Source organism: Macrobrachium nipponense, chromosome 7, assembly GCF_015104395.2.
Source record: "Macrobrachium nipponense isolate FS-2020 chromosome 7, ASM1510439v2, whole genome shotgun sequence".
Classification (NCBI taxonomy): Eukaryota; Metazoa; Arthropoda; class Malacostraca; order Decapoda; family Palaemonidae; genus Macrobrachium; species Macrobrachium nipponense.
This window is the reverse complement of record NC_061109.1, coordinates 84259825-84279356: the sequence shown is the minus strand read 5'-3', so window position 1 is coordinate 84279356 and position 19532 is coordinate 84259825. Positions and strand designations below refer to the sequence as shown.

Sequence of the window (19532 nt, the reverse complement as noted above, 5' to 3'; positions counted from 1 at the left end):
AAAAGGACTTTTCCTAGGGAGGACGCTTTACGTCCCCTCTCTCCGCTCTCGTTGCGGTCTTCGCCTGCGTCGTATGACGCGTTTCCTCCACAGAAGAGAGGTAGGACGTCGTCCGAGGACGACGCTGAGAAGCGCTTCTCTCGCGCCTCGGAGAGGCAGGTTGCTGTACCTGTGGAGAATGAAGGAGGCATCCCCCTGCCCCTCGTCTTCTCGCAGGCGCAGCCCTTCACCTCCTCTCGGTTCTTCACCACGAAGAGTATTCTTGCGTCGCTTCAAGACCAATTGTCGCCTTAATGGCTCGGAAGACTCGCCCAGCAGCAGTTGAGCCTAAACGAAGGAAGGACGCTAGACTGCCTGTCAAGAGGACAAGGCAGTCTCCTTCTCCGTCTCCTCGTTCGTCTCTGTCTCCGCCCGCACGTCAGGACGCCTTGGAGGACGCTTTTGAAGACGCTCGGCAGGACGCTTTTGAAGACGCTCGTCGGGATGTTTTGCTTGACGCTTTGCCTGTGGAGAAGGCTTTCGAGAGCGCTCAGAAGGACCTTTTCAAGCAAAAGCTGGACGCTTGAGCGTGAAACGTAAGGACGCTCCTCGAGAGAGACTAGGAGTAACCTCTCTTGACGCGCAGCGCGGTCAGGACGCTCTTCGTGGTTCGAGCTCTAAAGATCGACAGAAGAATCGGTCGCTTTGAAGAGGCTGATATTAGTCATCCTCGAAAGCCTTTGTTGAAGGCTAGACCCGTTGGGCGCACGCCCTCTCCAGAGGTTCAATCCTCCTGCTCTTCGGAGGAAGGAGAGCTTAGTAGTCCGGCCGGACTCAGTGGAGGAAGAACAGCCGTCAGTTTCGTCGGTTTCCGACTACAAGGTGCTGGTTCGTCTTTTACGTTCTTTGTTTGGTGAGAAGTTCCAGCCTGCAGCTCCTAAGTCTCCTCCCTCTCAGTTTTCGTCTTCGGAAGTCGGGGGACCGAAGGTTTCGGAAGTGGTGGAGATGAAAGACTTCCGTTGTCCACCTAAAGATAGCGTTCAAGAAATTGCAGGATTGGATGGAACGTCGGAAGGATCAGGGCAAGTCAACTTTCGCCCTTCCTCCTTCAAGACTCAGTGGGAAAGGCGGCATTTGGTATGAGACCAAAGCTGAAGTAGGAGTTAAGATCCCGTCGTCTTCCAAGGGGACTTTGCTAGTCTGGTAGACGCCCAGAAGAGATCCCTTTTATCGTCCGCTAAGATTTCATGGACACCAACGGAGATCGACCATCACATGAAAGGTCTGTTAAAGACTCTGGAAGTCTTTAACTTCCTAGACTGGTGCCTAGGAGTCCTGGATCTTCAATCTAGGAGTCCTGATTCTTTGAGTCTGGGGGAGCTGTCCAATGTGTTTGTCATGCATGGACAAGGCCGTCAGGGATGGTTCGGAAGAGTTAGTGTCTCATTTCGGCACTGCTTTCCTCAAGAAGAGAGCGCTTTTCTGCAATTTACAGCGAGGTCTGTTTCTGCATCGCAGAAAGCAGAGCTTCTCTTTGCACCTCTTTCGAGCCATCTCTTCCCCCAGGCTATGGTAAGGGACCTGGCAGTGAGCCTACAAGAGAAGGCTACCCAGGACCTCTTGGCCCAGTCTTCAAGACGTCCCGCAGTCCCTACCACGTCGTCGTCTGGACGACCTCCTAGGAAGGTTAAACCCTTTCGTAGCGCTCCTCCCTCGAGAGCTGCTACTCGAGGGAGAGGACTTGCAAGAGGAAGAGGTTCCTTCAAACCTAAATCCTCTAAGTGAGAAGAAAGTCCTTCAGATGCCTGTCGGAGCCAGGCTAAAGTTCTTTGCGGGGCGTGGAGAGAGAGAGATACAGATGCGTGGTCCCTCAAGATAGTGGAACAGGGGTACAAAGCTCCCCTTTGGTGGACCCTCCCTCCTCTTTCTACGACTCCCAGAGATCTTTCCCCGTCGTATCAAGGGGAGAAACATCAGGTTCTTTTAGATCTTTTGGATCAAATGATCATGAAAAGAGCAGTGGAGCAGGTCTCAGGCCTGTGGTCACCAGGGTATTACAACAGACTTTTCACGGTACCAAAGCAGTCGTCGGGGTGGCGTCCAGTCTTGGACGTAAGCAGCCTGAATCTTTTCGTAGAAAAGAAAAAATTCAAGATGGAAACACCTCAGTCGGTTCTAGGAGCCTTAAGACCGGGCGACGGAATGGGGATGGGGTGTCCTTGGACCTACAGGACGCATACTTTCACGTGCCTATCCACCCTCTTTCAAGAAAGTTTCTGAGGTTTATGCTAAGGGACAAAGTTTGGCAATTCCGAGCTCTTTGTTTCGGTTTAAGCACGGCTCCGATGGTATTTACCATGCTCATGAAAAACGTAGCGAGATGGTTACATTCTGCAGGAATAAGAGTGTCCCTGTATCTCGACGATTGGCTGATCAAGAGCATCGTCAGAAGAAAGGTGTCTGAAGGACCCTTCACTTCACGTTGGCCTTGGCGAAGGTTCCCTGTGACTTCTGGTCATCCTTGAAAGTCGCATCTGACTCCAACACAGTCCATCGTGTATCTGGGGATTCAGATGGATTCAGTGGCTTTTCGAGCGTTTCCGTCCCAGGAACGACAGCTGCAAGGCTTAGAGAGAGTTTCGGCCTTCCTGGGGAAGGAAGCTTGCTCGGCGAGGGAATGGATGAGTCTGCTGGGAACCATTTCCTCGCTGGAAAAGTTTGTTTCCCTGGGAAGACTACACCTCAGACCTCTCCAGTTTTTCTTAGCAGACGAATGGAGAGTCAGAGAGGATCTGAATGTGACCCTCTATCACCAAATCGGTGAAGAACCATCTAAGATGGTGGTTAGATCCTCGGAAGTTTCGAGAGGGGTTGTCCCTAAAGCTTCTGAGCCCAGACCTAGTGTTGTTTTCCGACGCCCTCGGTGTCGGGATGGGGAGCAACACTGGGGAGGGGGGAGGAAGTGTCAGGCACCTGGAGGGGGGAACAGGTGTCCTGGCACATCAATGTAAAGGAACTAGCGGCGGTTTTTTTCTGGCGCTACAGTTCTTCCAACAAAAGGTTGCAGAGAAGTAGTCCAAGTCAACTCGGACAACACCACCTGCCCTTGCGTACCTAAAGAAGCAGGGAGGTACACACTCCGTCCTCTTTTTTATTTAGCGAGGGAGATTCTGCTGTGGGGCAGCTGCGGAGACGGATAAGGATCCTGACGAGATTTATTGCAGGAGTCCAGAACGTCAGAGCAGACCTTCTCAGCCGACAAGATCAGATCCTGCCGACGGAATGGAACGTTGCACCAGGACGTCTGTCGAGAGCTCTGGAGACTGTGGGGGTGTCCCGTTAGTCGACCTATTTGCGACGTCGAGAACAAAGAGGTTGCCTCTTTATTGTTCCCCTGTGCTGGATCCGGGAGCAGTGCGATAGACGAAGCTCTGCTCTGGGACTGGACGAACTGGATTTGTATGCCTTCCCGCCATTCAAGATCATGGGGGAAGTAGTAAGGAAGTTCGCGGCATCGGAGGGGACGAGGTTGACCTGATCGCCCCGATGTGGCCCGCGAAGGAATGGTTCACCGGAGGTAATGTCATTCATCATAGACTTTCCGAGGACGTTGCCCTGGCTGGAGGAAAGATCTACTCAGACAGCCCCACTTCGCAAGATATCACCGAAACCTCTCCGCTCTGGGTCTGACTGCGTTCAGACTATCGAAAAGCTGGCCAGAGCGAGAGGTTTTTTCTAAAGCAGCTGCAAAGGCGATCGCCAATGCTAGGAGAACGTCCTCGAGAGCTGTTTACCAGTCGAAGTGGGCTTCCTTCAGGGCATGGTGTAGAAAGGAGGGAATTTCCTCTTCCACTACCTCTGTGAGCCAGATAGCCGATTTCCTGCTATTTTTAAGAAATGTACAGAAGCTGGCTGTCCGACCATCAAGGGATATAAGAGTATGCTGTCGGCAGTCTTCCGACACAGAGGACTAGACCTGTCTGATAACAGGGATCTTCACGATCTCCTGAGATCATTTGAGACATCCAAGATACCTCAGGCGAGGCCTCCTTCTTGGAACTTGGATTTAGTCCTTAGACTGTTAATGTCGAGTCCTTTCGAACCTCTACATAAGCGTCTCTTAGGAACTTGACGAAGAAGGCTCTTTTCCTAACTGCTCTGCGACGGCGAAGAGAGTTAGCGAAATTCAGGCCATTTGTAAGAGAGTGGGCTTCAAAGGGGACAATGCTGTCTGCTCTTTGAGTCCCACTTTCTTAGCAAAGAATGAAAACCCGTCGAACCCTTGGCCAAGGAGCTTTGAAATCAAGGGTATGACAAGCCTTGTGGGCCAAGAACCTGAGAGAGTCCTGTGCCCTGTCAGGGCTCTTAAAGTTTTATGTCCACAAGACTAAAGAAGTACGAGGTCCCTCAGAGAATCTCTGGTGTTCGGTTAAACGACCCGATATACCATTTATCCAAGAACGCCTTGGCGTTCTTTCTGAGGGACGTCATTAAAGAGGCTCATTCGTCTTCCACACAGATCGATTTGAGCCTCTTGCGAGTGAAAGCTCACGAGGTCAGAGCTGTCGCAACCTCGCTTGCCTTCCAAAGGAACATGTCGATCAAGGACATCCTTGACGCCACCTTTTGGAGGAGCAATTCAGTATTCGCCTCACACTACTTGAGAGATGTGAGAACGATATACGAGGACTGTTGTTCTCTTGGGCCATACGTTTCTGCAGACACAGTCTTGGGGGCTGAAGGTAGCTCTCTCCCTATCCCTTAGTTAGGTTTAGGTTAGTTTTTAGTTGTTGTGTTTTTTGGTTGTGGTGAGGCTTTGGTGAAGACCTCCCATCTCTTAGCTTAGTGTTCAGGGGTCTTGGATAGTTGGTCAGGTGGTGGTCAGTTGCTTCATTTGCCCTCATTTGTATGGCTCTATGCTCTTGTCACATTGAGGTCACGTCCCCGTTGACAGAGCATCCAGAGCGCACCAGCACTACAGGTCTCCACCTGGCTGGCAACTCTGATTAAGCACAAGCAGGCCTGAGTGACAGTAATCACAGAGTCTACTTTGCTAACAGGTGAGGAACCAAGGTGTATATCATCTACTTAATTTAAGTTTCCTACAAATCCTATTCTGTCTCTTCCCACCATCCGAAGGTGGGATTCAGCTATATATATATCTGCCAAGTAAGTTTCATGAACAAAATGTTATTGTTATAATACAATTAAGTTTGTTCATACTTACCTGGCAGATATATATAATTAAGTGCCCACCCACCTCCCCTCAGGAGACAGTGGCACTGATAAAATATGAATAGAAAATGGGAATGGTTCCTGATATCCGCCTCCCAGCGGCGGGAATGGGTACTACCACCTGGCCGCCCACTGCGTGTGCCGCGAGTTTTGAAATTCTGTCGGACTTAGGAGAATACAGCTATATATATATCTGCCAGGTAAGTATGAACAAACTTAATTGTATTATAACAATAACATATTTATTAAAAAACCTAATTGTTACACTTCAATAATATTTTAAAATCATCCCTGGCAAATTGAAAAACACTATTGAAAATAAGAGCGACGCAAGAACTCTCAGCCATTCACAACAACAGCTGAGACAAGGCTGCGTCAGTGGTAGTCCACGCTCTCCTTTCTGCCGCGGGAAGCCCTCCCCCTTTCTCCCCGCATTCGTATAATTATGTTGTGTTTAATGTAATTTGCATGGTTCTAGTGCGTTTGTATCACTGTGTGTAATGATAAGTTCAGCACTGACGAAGTGATGAGTTTCTTCACGTGCATGTCCATGTGTTTGTGTTATGACGTTATGTGTGGCTGGCGTCTGATTGGGGGGGCTGCAGTCTCTCAGTCCCTATTGACGAGCTGCCACTGATTAGGCTTGTGATGGCGCCTGTTCACACTTGGGAAATGCCAGCTGTTGTTGTTTCTCTTGTTTTTTCCATTCTTGTTTTTGATAGCTGTAAGACACAAGCCTTCTGTGCTCGTTCAAATTTCTTAGGACGGCGCAACACACGAGAAACTAAAATGTAACAAAACGCCTTGGGCATTGACTCAATCCCCTCATGCTATACCCTCTATCAGTTTGTCCTGTTATTGCTGTAAGTCATACCAACGTATTGTATACTCTTACGATCGGATTAAAAAAAATTGTAGAAATATCTTAATATTTGCCAATTGTATCAAAGCTTCTCCTGGATGTGTTTATAGGTCGGGGGAGTGGCTACACGACCTCTGGCCTTTTTAAAAGTTATCTTACGCCGCCAGCGTTACGCCACAACCTGCACTATTAGCTGTGGAATGTATCTGGAAGGTTTTGTTGTTTATGAAAATTTTCAAATTTTTTGGTCAGAACGCCCACTTCAGCTACGTTAAACAATTAGTTGCTAAAATTAATGTAACAGCGGTGATACAAATTGACATTTTGCATAACCAAAACCAACCAATTGGCGTCAGATGATAGTTGTAAAGAAGCAGTGTTTAGCGCTGCTACAGTAGAGTAGGTTGACTTTTAAGTGCAAACAGTGCAAAAAGTTTATAAAATGGGCATTTGCAAAAGATTCGTGCCTTTGGCTGTCCTGAAAATGTTTAAGAAAGGACTCGTGTAACAGTTAGTGGTAAAATGTCTTAATTATGAAGATAGACTGAGTACACCATGTTAGACTGAATACAGCTTGAATTTTAAATTATAGATATATATAGGTAGTCCCCAGTTATCAGCAGGGGCTCTGTTACTTGGGGGTTTGCTGATAAGCGGAAACCATTAACCGAAACTTCGCGATTTATGGCGCTGATAGCCGGAACTCGGCCTATTATAGTCCCAAAACCAGATCGCCGATAACCGAGTCTGCTGATAACCGGGGGCAGCTTGTACATTGGAATGCTGTATGTGGTACATATAATTTTCACTTATAAGGTCCTGCTTTCTCTGTTACTGTATTTTGTGAGAACTTAATCATATATGGAGTGTAAGTTGCAATGTTGTAAGACAATAGATTGGACACAATTAAGATTTTGAAAATTTTGACCTTTGGGATTGACATAGTAGTGGGTAAGCTTTGTTGACTTTTACAAGTTTTGCATGTTGTTCTTAGTGATTACTGAGGGCTTAGTAGAATTTCTTTCTGATAGCTTACAGTTGTGTGCCCTGATTGAGAAATTTTTCCACAAATGTACACTATGCAATGGTGGTGGTGGTGGTTTCATTGACCAAATATTGTTCCTTTTCATTGCAGATGTTGGTGTTTGAGTGAGTGATGTAACTAGTAAGGAAACATAATCATCTCGGGAGCTTCGGCCGCCTCACCCCAAAAATGGCCACTCTTTCTCGGCCAGGGAGCCTCCGTAATCCAGAGGTGGCCGATTTATTTGACAGAGATGATCCTGATAGGCTATTCGATGATCTCCGGGAAATTGGCCATGGAAGTTTCGGAGCTGTTTACTATGCACGGCATGTGGCATCAAAAGAGGTTGGTATCGTATTTTAATTTCTTTATCTCCCTTCCTTCCTTCCACATTCTTTATAACTATTTGTTTCATACTAACCTGCAGAACTAATCACGTACCTTTCATGCCCATTAACTGGACGACAAACCTACGGACGTTGAATCCTAAACATTCAGTACAGAGATTAAAATATTGCATATATATGTATAGTGTGCATATAATACAGCCACATATATCTCCTTAAATACATATATAGTACATGTGGAATTTACACCCCAAAAACAATAGGCAACAAGCCAAATACAGTCTCTTTAAGAAATTAGATTGCTGTAGCTTGTTTCTGGTTGTTTAAGGTCAGAACAACCAGATTCCCCCCATTGGACGAGCGACGGAGCTCCCTCCAACACCAAGGCATTCCTATCATTGTTGCTGTCCATTGTACTTTGGCACGTGACAGCTCTTCGTTGTATTGGGCAGCAGTCATACTTTTAGTTATTGTACATTTGTCTGCATTATTATGGAAGATTTATCCAGTCATAGTAGCACGGCGTCATCAACTTCAGCAAACAAAACACTAGACACTACACTTCTTGCTGCAAACTGTTAAGTGTTAAACTTGATTTTGATGGTCTTACTGTCATTTCTATTTTAAGGGAGTAGGCCTGCTTTAATATTAGCTGCGATCAGTTTTGGGATTGGTCTGACTTGCAGTGTCAGGAGTATGTGGCTTTCATTAAGTCAATACATATTAGGAGTAATAGCAAGTGTAGGACTAAAGTAAGCGTATGGCTGCAGAAGTGCAGGATAGTGTAAACTCGCCTTCGTACTTGCACATGGATGCGCAAGATCTTGCAGTTGTACTAGGCCTTGCAGTATTACCAGATCAGTGCAAGAGTAGATGATTCGGTTAGACCTGTTGCATCATCTGACTATGAGGTAGCCCAAACAATGAGATCAGGTGTATCTTTTAATGATATCAGCTCTATCCTTAGTAACTACAGAGATCTTTTAAACACCTTCCCTCCTCCCCGCTTTTCTTAATAGTCCGGTTGCTGCACTTACTTAAAGAAGGAATGGCTTGGTGTTGGAGGGAACTCTGATGCTCCCTCAAAGCAGGGGGAAGGGAATGGGTTGTTTTGACCTTAAACAACCAGGGACAAGCTACAACAGTCTACTTTCTTAAGAAACCATGTGGCTTGTTGCCCATTGTTTATGGGAACACCCAGAGAAAGAGAAAATTAAAAAGGGAGAAAAAAAATGAATAAAATCCGGCAAACTAAAACCAGCTTTAAAACAGATAGAAAGTAATCATGTCCTATCTTCAAGGCAGTAGGAAAGTAACTGTCGGGTATGTACAGTATACACACACATGCAGTACATGTTTTAATGTTTGTATTGAATGTTGAGGATTCAGTGTTGGTAGGTTTGTCATCCAGTTAGTGAAAGACACATGCAAGTATTAGTTCTGCAGGTAAGTATTAGAATATTAATTTTATATTGAAAATTCATTTTTTAACAAATTACCTTTTGTGGTGGTAAATAGCCCCACTACATAGTAGATAAAAAGAAATTGTTTAACTGCATTCATCCTCAGATGCATAAATGCAGATCCCATAACCATTAATTATAATTAATTAGAAGGAGAAAAAGAATGCTGAATAATATTTAAGAGTGGTAAAAGAGCAGATGTTAGTACGTAGTGGTGTTATCAACTTGTCGTTGCCTCACTAAAACTAAAAATAAATCACCCTACAAGAAATTGACAGAGGATCACATTTAAATGCATTAAAGCTTTTTAAAGATGAACATAGAGTGGCTTTTACAATTGAATGTCAAAGTAGATTGGCAGTTTTAGACACCATATCTGAGGAGGAGCAGACTGTCGATGAGAACGGGTAATATCGGAATGTATATTGATCTGATGGTAAAGAAGCACTGGATATTCGGTGGCAAAGACAGAAATCTTGGTTAAATAAAACCTGAGACCTGGAATGCAACAAGAGATAGACGGGCAGAAGGTACACGAAGAAAAATTTCAGGGAGGATGCACTGTATACCTAAGTTTAGATGGTGAATTTGAATGATGATCAAAATGAGAAAATATTTGGACAAATCTATTGGTGTGTTGACACAGTAATGTATTCAGGAAGTGGCATTGGTGTTATGTAACCCACAGACTTGCCAATAATAATAAAATGAACTTGGATGAAAAACACCAGGTTATGATGGAATCAATATAGACAATGATAGCTGGGATTGAAATGACACATGCTGACTAGACCCCTTGAGAGGGGGGGGGGGGGGGGGGAATGCTGTCAGTGCACATCACATGGTACACTGTAGGCATTACTAAAGGTTCTTTGCAGTGTCCCTTTGGCGCCCTAACTGCAACACCTTTCATTTCTTTTACTGTACATCTGTTAGTATTCTCTTCCAGTCTTATTTTCCACCCTCTCTTAACAGTTTTTCTATAGTGCAACTGTGAGGTTTTCCTTTTGTTACACCTTTAAAATCTCTATACACTCAGTTTTCCATTAGTGTATTTCCTTTCAGCACTGAATGACCTCATATGTCCTAGTGTTTGGCTTTTGGTCTGAATTTTAGATTACATTCTGTTCCATTTTTATACTACATGTAGTAGTATATTTGCTATTTGTGTGGTCATGTCTTGAGGGAAGAGGTTAAAAAAAATGTGTCCTTTTTTATATACTCTACTATTCTATTCCAACTTGAGCATATTGCTGTGTGCTCTTGGAGGCATTCTGTGCAATGAAAAAGTATTATAAGATAATTAGGCATATATTAAAACTTATGATAAAAATATATTTTTATGTGATGTTTAAACATTTCAAAAGTGTGCAAATGGTTAAGTCAAGTGCAAATGGTTAAGTCAAAATGATGCAATAATATTGCATCAAAATTGCATGAAAGGATAAGTAGTTGTAGTATGAGAATTTGGAACATTTAGTTCAGTTTGTCATTAATTATTTTCACAGGTGGTGGCAATTAAGAAAATGTCCTACAGTGGGAAGCAAAGTGCAGAAAAATGGCAGGATATCTTGAAAGAGATCAAGTTCTTACGTAGCCTTCGCCATCCAAATACTGTCACCTATAAAGGCTGTTACTTAAAAGAATCAACAGTTTGGGTGAGTATGATGCAAGCTTAGTATTACTATTAGATAAAGAAGTGTAAAGTGAAGTTCATAAATTGCCAGCAGTATTTGATTGGTCGGAAAGCAAACGTATGTCTAAAAGTATGACTTAAAAGACAGTTTATTGCTTTTGGGGGCATTTTTTGCCCTGTCTTAGAGTATTATGATGAGTCTTTAATTGTTTATTAAGTGCTGTTGAACATGGAGTAAATTATTTGAAGTATATTACTTGAAATATTATTTGAAAAATGTAATTAGTCATACGAGGTGTAATGTAATAGAGAACAAATATTGAAAGATGCACCTCAAGTACTATTAGAGAACAAAGAAGGAAATAAATTATGATTTATGCTAGAAGCAAGGCATATTAAGTAGCACACTAAGGCAGGAAAGCCATTATATACACACTCCCTTCATGGTGACTCAAGGAAAGGAAATAGTGAAACTGGGATGAGCAATAAACATCCCATAAAGAAATGTACTTATTATATAAAAATTTGGCTTCTTCATCACAATGCCTGCTTTGATACTTTAAAGGGTAGAATAGATAGCATGAGAAGTGGAAACAATAACAATTACTACCATTGACAAATAACAAAATTGTGAAGTCTGACTCATGTCAGCCTGCTCAAGAAGAAGGGATAAGCCCAAAGCTTGAACTTCAAAAATATAAACAAAAAACGTTCTGCAGTATGGTCCCAACAATTGAAAACTTCTAGAAAACTGCGGTATTGAATCTCCGAGACATAAAGAAAGATTGTTAGAATTATCATCATACCTTGTATGGGACAACCTTTTTACTAGGGTATATTTATATTTTGTGCCGTAGTCTTACCAGTATCAAGAGATGTGTACCTTGTAATTTTTTTGTATGATGTACTGACTTTGAATATCACTGTCTAATGTTGCATTATTGAATGTTTCTGTTCTTGTTAATTGAGTGATGTATGTAATGTAATTTGTGATGATATCCGGAACAAAGGTCCTGGTGATTTGGAAGTGTTTTGACAAATGGGAATTGGAAAGTGGTAAGAAACCATTTCTTTTTGATGCAAAACATATTCAGGATGTTTCTTGATAATCCATATAATTAGGATCCTATTTTCATTGATGTTACTAGTATTTTTTTTTGTCTGATATAAGGTTAATTGTGACATTTTGGAATTAAAAAGGTAAAATTTTAAAAGTGCAATCTACAAAATATTTCAGTTTGTCTGTCTGGTTTGTCATGTATTTTCATGTAATATGGCTTTGAAATTTCAGCTGGTAATGGAATATTGTCTTGGATCAGCTTCGGATATCATTGAGGTTCACAGGCAGCCCCTGAGGGAAGATGAAATTAGTGCCATATGTGAAGGATGTCTCCAGGGTCTCTCTTATCTCCACTCTTTAGGCAAAATTCATCGGGATATAAAAGCCGGCAATATTCTGCTCACAGAAAATGGCACTGTCAAATTAGGTTAGTGGTTAAGGTAATGTTTTTACTGAGCTTAATAGGATCCAAGACATATTACTGTGATGCTGTTGTTTATTTAGCGACAAAGAAGATTAGCCATAGAAAGTGTGGTAAGTTGAGAATTTTTCGTGAAAGATGTGATTGATAATGATTTTACTTTGGCCTGTAAATCAGGTTCAGTGTAATGTTTTGCTTATACCCAAATAAAAACCCTGTATTTTTCTTTAGAGCAGCTTAAAGTAAAATTGATAAACCAAAAAGATCCCTTTGTTCAACAGAAGTTTCATTCTTATAACATAAAGTTTCATTCCAGATATTCTATACGTATAGCTAATATTTATGTTGAGATATGTTTGGCCCCAGCACAGTAGGCATTGAAGGGAATGTGGATGGTGGTAAAGTAGCTGCAGCTGCAGTTATTAGGACTAGATCAGATATACCTGATAATGTCAAGTGATATTTTTAATATCACTAAAACACTTTGTTTTTATGGCAAGTATTGTAGAATAGAGAGTCTGACAATAGCAAATTGTGGTGGTGCTCAATCCAAAAAGAAGCCATATTGAAGTTATGTCGTGTCTTCGAATTAGTTGCAAATGAGACCTATAAGTAATTGATGAATGCTTTATTTATAAAACATTTGTCGAACATTCCGTTTTTCAACTGAAGTACAGTAGGGCCTCGATAATCGCGGGGGATAGGGCCCAGAACCCCCCATGATTAGTAAATACCTGTGTTATCCTGGTACCCCCCCTCAAAAATTGCTTTAAACTGCCTACTTTAATAATTAACCCACCCAAGACCACTATTCCAATGTTTATAGCTGCCTACTTTAGTTCAAGCACCAAATATGTCTTCAACTTTCACTTTAAACTAAATTCAAGACCGTTTCAAAGTTATTTTACATTAGCCTTAAAAATATATGGAGTATACATACCACTGTACATATGTAGCCTACTAGCCTATGGATTACAGCTAGAAGCCTACATACGCATGTGCCATTACATATTCACATGGGGCTACTTTTTTTTTTTTTTTTTTTTTTTTTTTTCAAGGACAGAGAGGGAGAGGGGTAAGAGAAATATCAAAATTATGTCAATCATATGGGTAATCACCAATGATCTATAATAAAGATGGCGACAATTTTGCAATGCAATGGAAGAAAAATAATATTTTTTGTTTTTACATTATAACTTATGGCAGTTTTAGGTTTAGTTATAATGGGAATTAGGCAGTTTGGTTTTAAGGTGGTGTTGATGACAAGGACTAGCTGCTTGACAACTCATGCTGCTCCCATTGTCAGTGTGACATGGGACCAGCCACTGGGTTGTCGGCACTGGCGACTATGCTTCTCCCAAAGTTGATGCCGACCTAGGACTAGCCACTGGTTCGCTTGTCCTGACGACTCACGCTTCTTCCATTGTCCTTCTGGATAGGGAATTAGTCGATGGATTGTCTGCTGTCATCTGGTGACTTGTTCACCATCTACTTTTTGTCTCACCTGTTTTGTTCATGCCACTTACCTGACAGATATATATATAGCTGTATTTTCTGAAGTCCGACAGAATTTCAAAACTCGCGGCACACGCAGTGGGCGGCCAGGTGGTAGTACCCATTCCCGCCGCTGGGAGGCGGATATCAGGAACCATTCCCATTTTCTATTCATATTTTTTTCTGTCGCCGGTCGGTAAACAACTGTTTACAGACCTCTGCTCAGGATTTTTTGGAATTTGACTCTCTTTTAAGTATCTGATTGGTTTTTTGGTATTGAATTGGATTGTTGAATTGGCATGCGCGATAGACCGTTTTTTTGATTTTGGATTGACTTTTCTATATAAGATATGTCTGGATCAAGTGCTGTGAGTTTCAGAGTGTGTGTGAGGACTGATTGTAAGGTGAGGCTACCGAAAGCATCGGTAGACCCCCACACAGTATGTATGAGTTGTAGGGGGCATAATTGTTTGATTGATAATCGGTGCAATGAATGTGAGAGATGACCGATGATGATTGGAGAGTATATGAGTCCTATCGCCTTAAATTGGAGCGCGATAGGATCAGGAGGTCTTCCTCCAGGAGTGGTTCTACCAAAGGTAAGGCTAACATCTCTCCTGCATTAACACCTGTAGAGTTTGCAACCCCTAAACCTGTGTTGCCTTCGGGCTCTGATTCTGTGTCGGGAGAAGCGAATGCTCTCTCTCTGATTTTGGAGTCTCTTCGCACTCTGGAGACCAAAGTGAAAGCCTTAGAAACTGGCTCGGTGCAAGTGTGTGATCGTGCCCCTAGTTTTGTTGTGGAGGGGGCGTCAGATCGGCCCCATAATGCCTCTAGGCCTAGACCTCTATCAGACTCAGGGAGTAGGTATGTCGAAAGCCGCAAGAGGGTTACGGGGGCTTCCCACCGATCTGGCGTCCCTTCGGCAGGCCTTGTAGCAAAGTCCCAGGCTGCCAAGGAGCGCGCACGAGCGCGCGTCCTGAAAGAGTGCTTTTTCGTCCTCCGAAGCTTCCTCCCCGCGCAAGGGGTGGAGCGCTCGGAGAGACTCTCGTCCTCTGAAAAGGACGTTTCGTGCGGAGGACGCTTCACGTCCTGTTTCGCCACTTTCGTCGGAGGATGCGTTATGACGCTTTTCCTCCAGCCTAGTGGATTCGCAGAGGAGGTCTCTTTTACCCTCTGCTAAAGTAACCTGGACCTCTACGGAGACTGACCATCATTTGAAGGGTCTGCTCAGGACTCTGGAAGTGTTCAACTTCCTTGACTGGTGTTTGGGAGTTCTGGATCTACAAGCGAGAAGCCCAGAATCTCTCAGTCTGGGGAGCTGTCCAGCGTGTTAGCATGTATGGACAAAGCCGTCAGGGATGGTTTCGGAGGAGATCGTCTCTCATTTTGGAACGGCTTTATTGAAAAAGAGAGCTTTGCTGTGCAACTTCACAGCTCGTTCAGTAACTCCAGCTCAGAAAGCGGATTTGCTGTTTTTTCGCCCTTTCTTCGAACCATCTCTTCCCCAGACTTTAGTAAAGGACCTGACGAACAGTTTTGCAAGAGAAGGCAACTCAGGACCATTTTGGCCCAGTCTACAAGACGGTCGGCCGTACCTTCAACCTCTTCAGCTGCGGTTTCGACCGCCGAAGAAAGTTAAGCCCTTTCGTGGGCTCCCCCCTCGAGAGCAGCTTCCTCGAGGGAGAGGGTTTTCACGAGGAAGAGCTTCCTTTAAGCCAAAGCCTTCCAAGTGAGAAGCATGTCCTTCAGACACCAGTCGGAGCCAGACTGAAGTTTTTTGCGGGAGCGTAGAGAGAGGGACACGGACTCTTGGTCCCTCAAGATCGTAGGAGCAGGGGTACAGATCCCCTTTTTGTTAGATCTTTCCTCCTCTTTCTAACGACTCCCAGAGACCTTTCTCCATCCTATCAGGGATAAAAGCAAGAAAGTATTATTCGATCTCCTTCAACAAATGATCGACAAAAGAGCGGTGGAACAAGTCGCGGACCTGGGGTCCCCAGGTTTTGGGTTTTTACAACAGGATCTTCCTAGTACCGAAGCAGTCGTCAGGTTGGCGTCCAGTTCTAGATGTAAGCAGGCTCAATCTTTTCGTGAAAAAGACCAAATTCACGATGGAGACGCCTCATTCTGTTCTGGGAGCCTTGAGACCGGGCGACTGGATGGTGTCCTTAGACTTGCAGGACGCGTACTTTCACATCCCGATCCACCCTCTTTCCAGAAAGTATCTAAGGTTTGTCTTAGACAAAAAAGTGTGGCAGTTCAGAGCTATGTGTTTCGGCCTGACCACGGCTCCGATGGTGTTCACTGTAGTCATGAAAAACGTAGCGAGGTGGCTACACTCTTCGGGGATAAGAGTTTCCCTGTACCTCGACGACTGGCTGATCAGAGCGTCGTCGAGAGAGTGTCTGAAGACTTGCAGTTCACTTTAGCCCTAGCAAAGTCCCTGGGACTTCTGGTCAACCTCGAAAAGTCGCATCTGACCCAACACAGTCCATCGTGTATCTGGGGATTCAGATGGATTCAGTGGCTTTTCGAGCGTTTCCGTCCCAGGAACGTCAGCGGAGGCTCCCGGCTTAGAAAAGATCTCAGCCTTTCTAAGGAAAGAGACTTGCTCGGCGAGGGAATGGATGAGTCTGCTGGGGACCATTTTCCTCGCTAGAAAGGTTTGTTTCCTTGGGAAGACTGCACCTCAGGCCTCTCCCAATTTTCCTTTGCGGACGAGTGGAAGGCCAAGGACGATCTCAATGCCATATTGAGGATATCGCTTCCGATCAAGAACCATCTAAGATGGTGGTTTTGGACCCCTCAGAAGCTTCAGGAGGGTGCGTGTCCCATAAGTCTTCTGAGGACCCCGACCTAGTGTTGTTCTCCGACGCTTCCATCACGGGCTGGGGAGCAACACTAGGAGGGAAGGAAGTGTCAGGCTCCTGGAGAGGGGAACAGGTAGCCTGGCATATAAATGTCAAAGAACTGGCAGCAGTATTTCTGTCCCTGCAGTTCTTCGAAAGGAGTTTGGAGACAAGATTGTTCAGGTAAACTCGGACAATACCACAGCACTCGCTTATTTTAAAAAATCAGGGAGGAACACACTCAGAACGTTGTTTCCCTAGCGAGAGAGATTCTGCTGTGGGCAAAGATAAGAAATGTGACTATCCTGACGAGATTCATTGCAGGAGTGCAAAACGTCAGGGCAGATCTTCTCAGTCGTCGGGAACAAGTCCTACCGACGGAATGGACCTTGAACGAAGAAGTTTGTCGAGACCTTTGGACGTTGTTGGGACGTCCACTGGTCGACTTATTCGCGACGTCAAGGACCAAGAGACTTCCTCTTTATTGCTCCCCGGTCCTGGATCCAGAAGCAATCGCGGTAGACGCGCTGCTTTGGAATTGGACGGGTCTAGACCTGTACGCCTTCCCACCATTCAAGATTTTGGGGGAAGTCATGAGGAAGTTGCGGCCTCAGAAGGGACGAGGTTGACCCTGATCGCTCCGATGTGGTCCAGCGAGAGAATGGTTCACAGAGGTCATGTCTTTCCTTGTAGACTTTCCAAGGACATTGCCCTGGAGGAAAGATCTACTCAAACAGCCCCACTTCGAAAGGTTTCACCAAAACCTCTCCGCTCTGAGTCTGACTGCGTTCAGACTATCGAAAAGTTGGCCAGAGCGAGAGGTTTTTCGAAAGCAGCTGCGAGAGCAATCTCACATGCAAGACGTGCTTCCTCAAGAGCTGTTTACCAATCGAAGTGGGCTTCCTTCAGGGCATGGTGTAAAAAGGAGGGAGTTTCCTCTTCCTCGACCTCTGTGAACCAGATAGCTGATTTTCTGCTCTTTCTCAGGAATGTGCAGAAATTAGCGGTCCCCCTACCATCAAGGGATATAAAAGCATGTCAGCGGTTTTAGGCACAGAGGCCTTGACCTGTCTGACAACAAGGACATTCATGACCTTTTAAAGTCTTTCGAGACTTCGAAGGTTCCTCAAATGAGACCTCCGTCATGGAACCTTGACGTGGTTCTTAAATTCCTTATGTCAAGCCCTTTCGAACCGCTTCAGGCAGCATCTCTTCGAAACTTGACAAGGAAGGCTCTTTTCCTAACTTCTCTTGCGACGGCTAAGAGAGTTAGTGAAATTCAAGCGTTTAGCAAGTTAATGGGATTCAAAGGAGACAATGCTGTCTGCTCGTTGAACCCAACTTTCTTGGCGAAGAATGAAAATCCTTCGAACCCTTGGCCGAAGACTTTCGAGATCAAGGGTATGTCAAGTCTGGTGGGCCAAGAACCAGAGAGAGTCCTGTGCCCGGTCAGGGCTCTCAAGTTCTATGTGCATAGAACGAAAGAGGTAAGAGGTCCCTCAGGTAATCTCTGGTGCTCTGTGAAGAGACCAGAGTTACCTTTATCGAAGAATGCTGTTGCTTTCTTTCTAAGGGACGTCATTAAGGAGGCTCATTCATCTTTCCAGAAGACTGATTTGAGCCTCTTACGAGTGAAAGCGCACGAAGTTCGAGCTGTCGCTACCTCTCTTGCCTTCCAAAAGAACATGTCAATCAAGGACATCCTTGATTGCACCTTTTGGAGGAGTAACTCGTCTTCGCCTCACATTACCTAAGGGATGTGAGAACGATTCTTTATGACGATTGTAATGCACTGGGGCCATACGTTTCTGCGGACACAGTCTTGGGGTCCGGAAGTAGCTCTTTCCCTATCCTTAGTTAGGATTAGGTTAGTTTGTTGTTGTGTTTTTAGGTTGTGGTGAGTCTTATGTGAGATCTCCCATCCTTTAGTTAGTTTTAAGGGGTTTTTGTGAATAGTTGGTCAGGTGGTGGTCAGTTTGCTTCGTTTGCCCTCATTTGTATGGCCTCGATGGTCTTGTCATGTTGAGGTCTCGTACCCGTTGACAGATCATCCAGAGCGCACCAGCACTACAGGTCTCCACCTGGCTGGCAAACTCTGATTTAAGCAAAAGCAGCCTTACTGACAGTAATCACATAGTCTACTTTGCAAACAGGTGAGGAACCAAGATGTATATCATCTACTTAATTTAAGTTTCCTAAAAAATCCTATTCTGTCTCTTCCCACCATCCGAAGGTGGGATTCAGCTATATATATATCTGTCAGGTAAGTGGCATGAACAAAATGTTATTGTTATTACAATTAAGTTTGTTCTACTACTTACCTGGCAGTATATAGTATAATTAAGTGCCCGCCCTCCTCCCCTCGGAGACAGAGGCATTAATAAAATATGAATAGAAAATGGGAATGGTTCCTGATATCCGCCTCCCAGCAGCGGAATGGGTACTACCCACCTGGCCGCCCACTGCGTGTTGCCGCGAGTTTTTGAAATTCTGTCGGACTTACAACACAGGAAAAAATACAGCTATTATATATATCTGCCAGGTAAGTATGAACAAACTTAATTGTATAATAACAATAACATTTTTTCTGAGTCAGACACTCATGCGAGATCAGGCAACATTTAGTAGCCCTGAGTTTCTTGTTGACGACGTCAGTTGCGTTGATACACCCTCCGATGATCGTTTAACATGAGACCAGGTTGGACTGCCGGCACTCGTCCTTCGGGACTGAGTCGCCTTTTTGCTCCGCGCTCCTTTCTCTTGGCACCAGAAAGCTCGAGTCAGGAGTTGCTCATGAGCCGATATTGCTGCTGGCGACGTTGGGTTGCGTTGATACACCCCCGATGTTGGCTTAGCTTTGAATCGCCCAGGCAGTCCAGGCACTCATCCTTCAGGGAAAAAGTTGTCAATACCCGATCCTCTCTTGGCGCCAGACATTCGAGAGAGAGCAGTTGTCGTTGTAGTGCTTGATAAAGTCATCGGGGTGCAGCCTTGCTGTCCTCATTTTGTCTGACTGGTCACCTGGTCGGGCACCTGACTTTAGTACAGACTGACTGACTATACACTTACTCCTTGTCCTTTACTACCGCAGTTCTGCAGCATTATGGCAGGAGACTTTGAGTTCTTAGTATCTTAGACCTCGGGTTGAGTTTTTAACTC

At 44.5% G+C, this 19532-nt stretch overlaps 1 protein-coding gene across 1 annotated transcript in view; it reads left to right on the top strand.

Annotated features, from left to right (window-relative positions):
• Nucleotides 1–19532, top strand: part of LOC135217772 (serine/threonine-protein kinase Tao-like) — a 196065-nt gene that overhangs the window by 16076 nt on the left and 160457 nt on the right. The window contains 3 exon segments of the mRNA XM_064253798.1: nucleotides 7212–7445; nucleotides 10419–10568; nucleotides 11838–12033. Coding sequence (XP_064109868.1) covers nucleotides 7290–7445; nucleotides 10419–10568; nucleotides 11838–12033 — 502 coding nt within the window. The 5' untranslated portion in view covers nucleotides 7212–7289.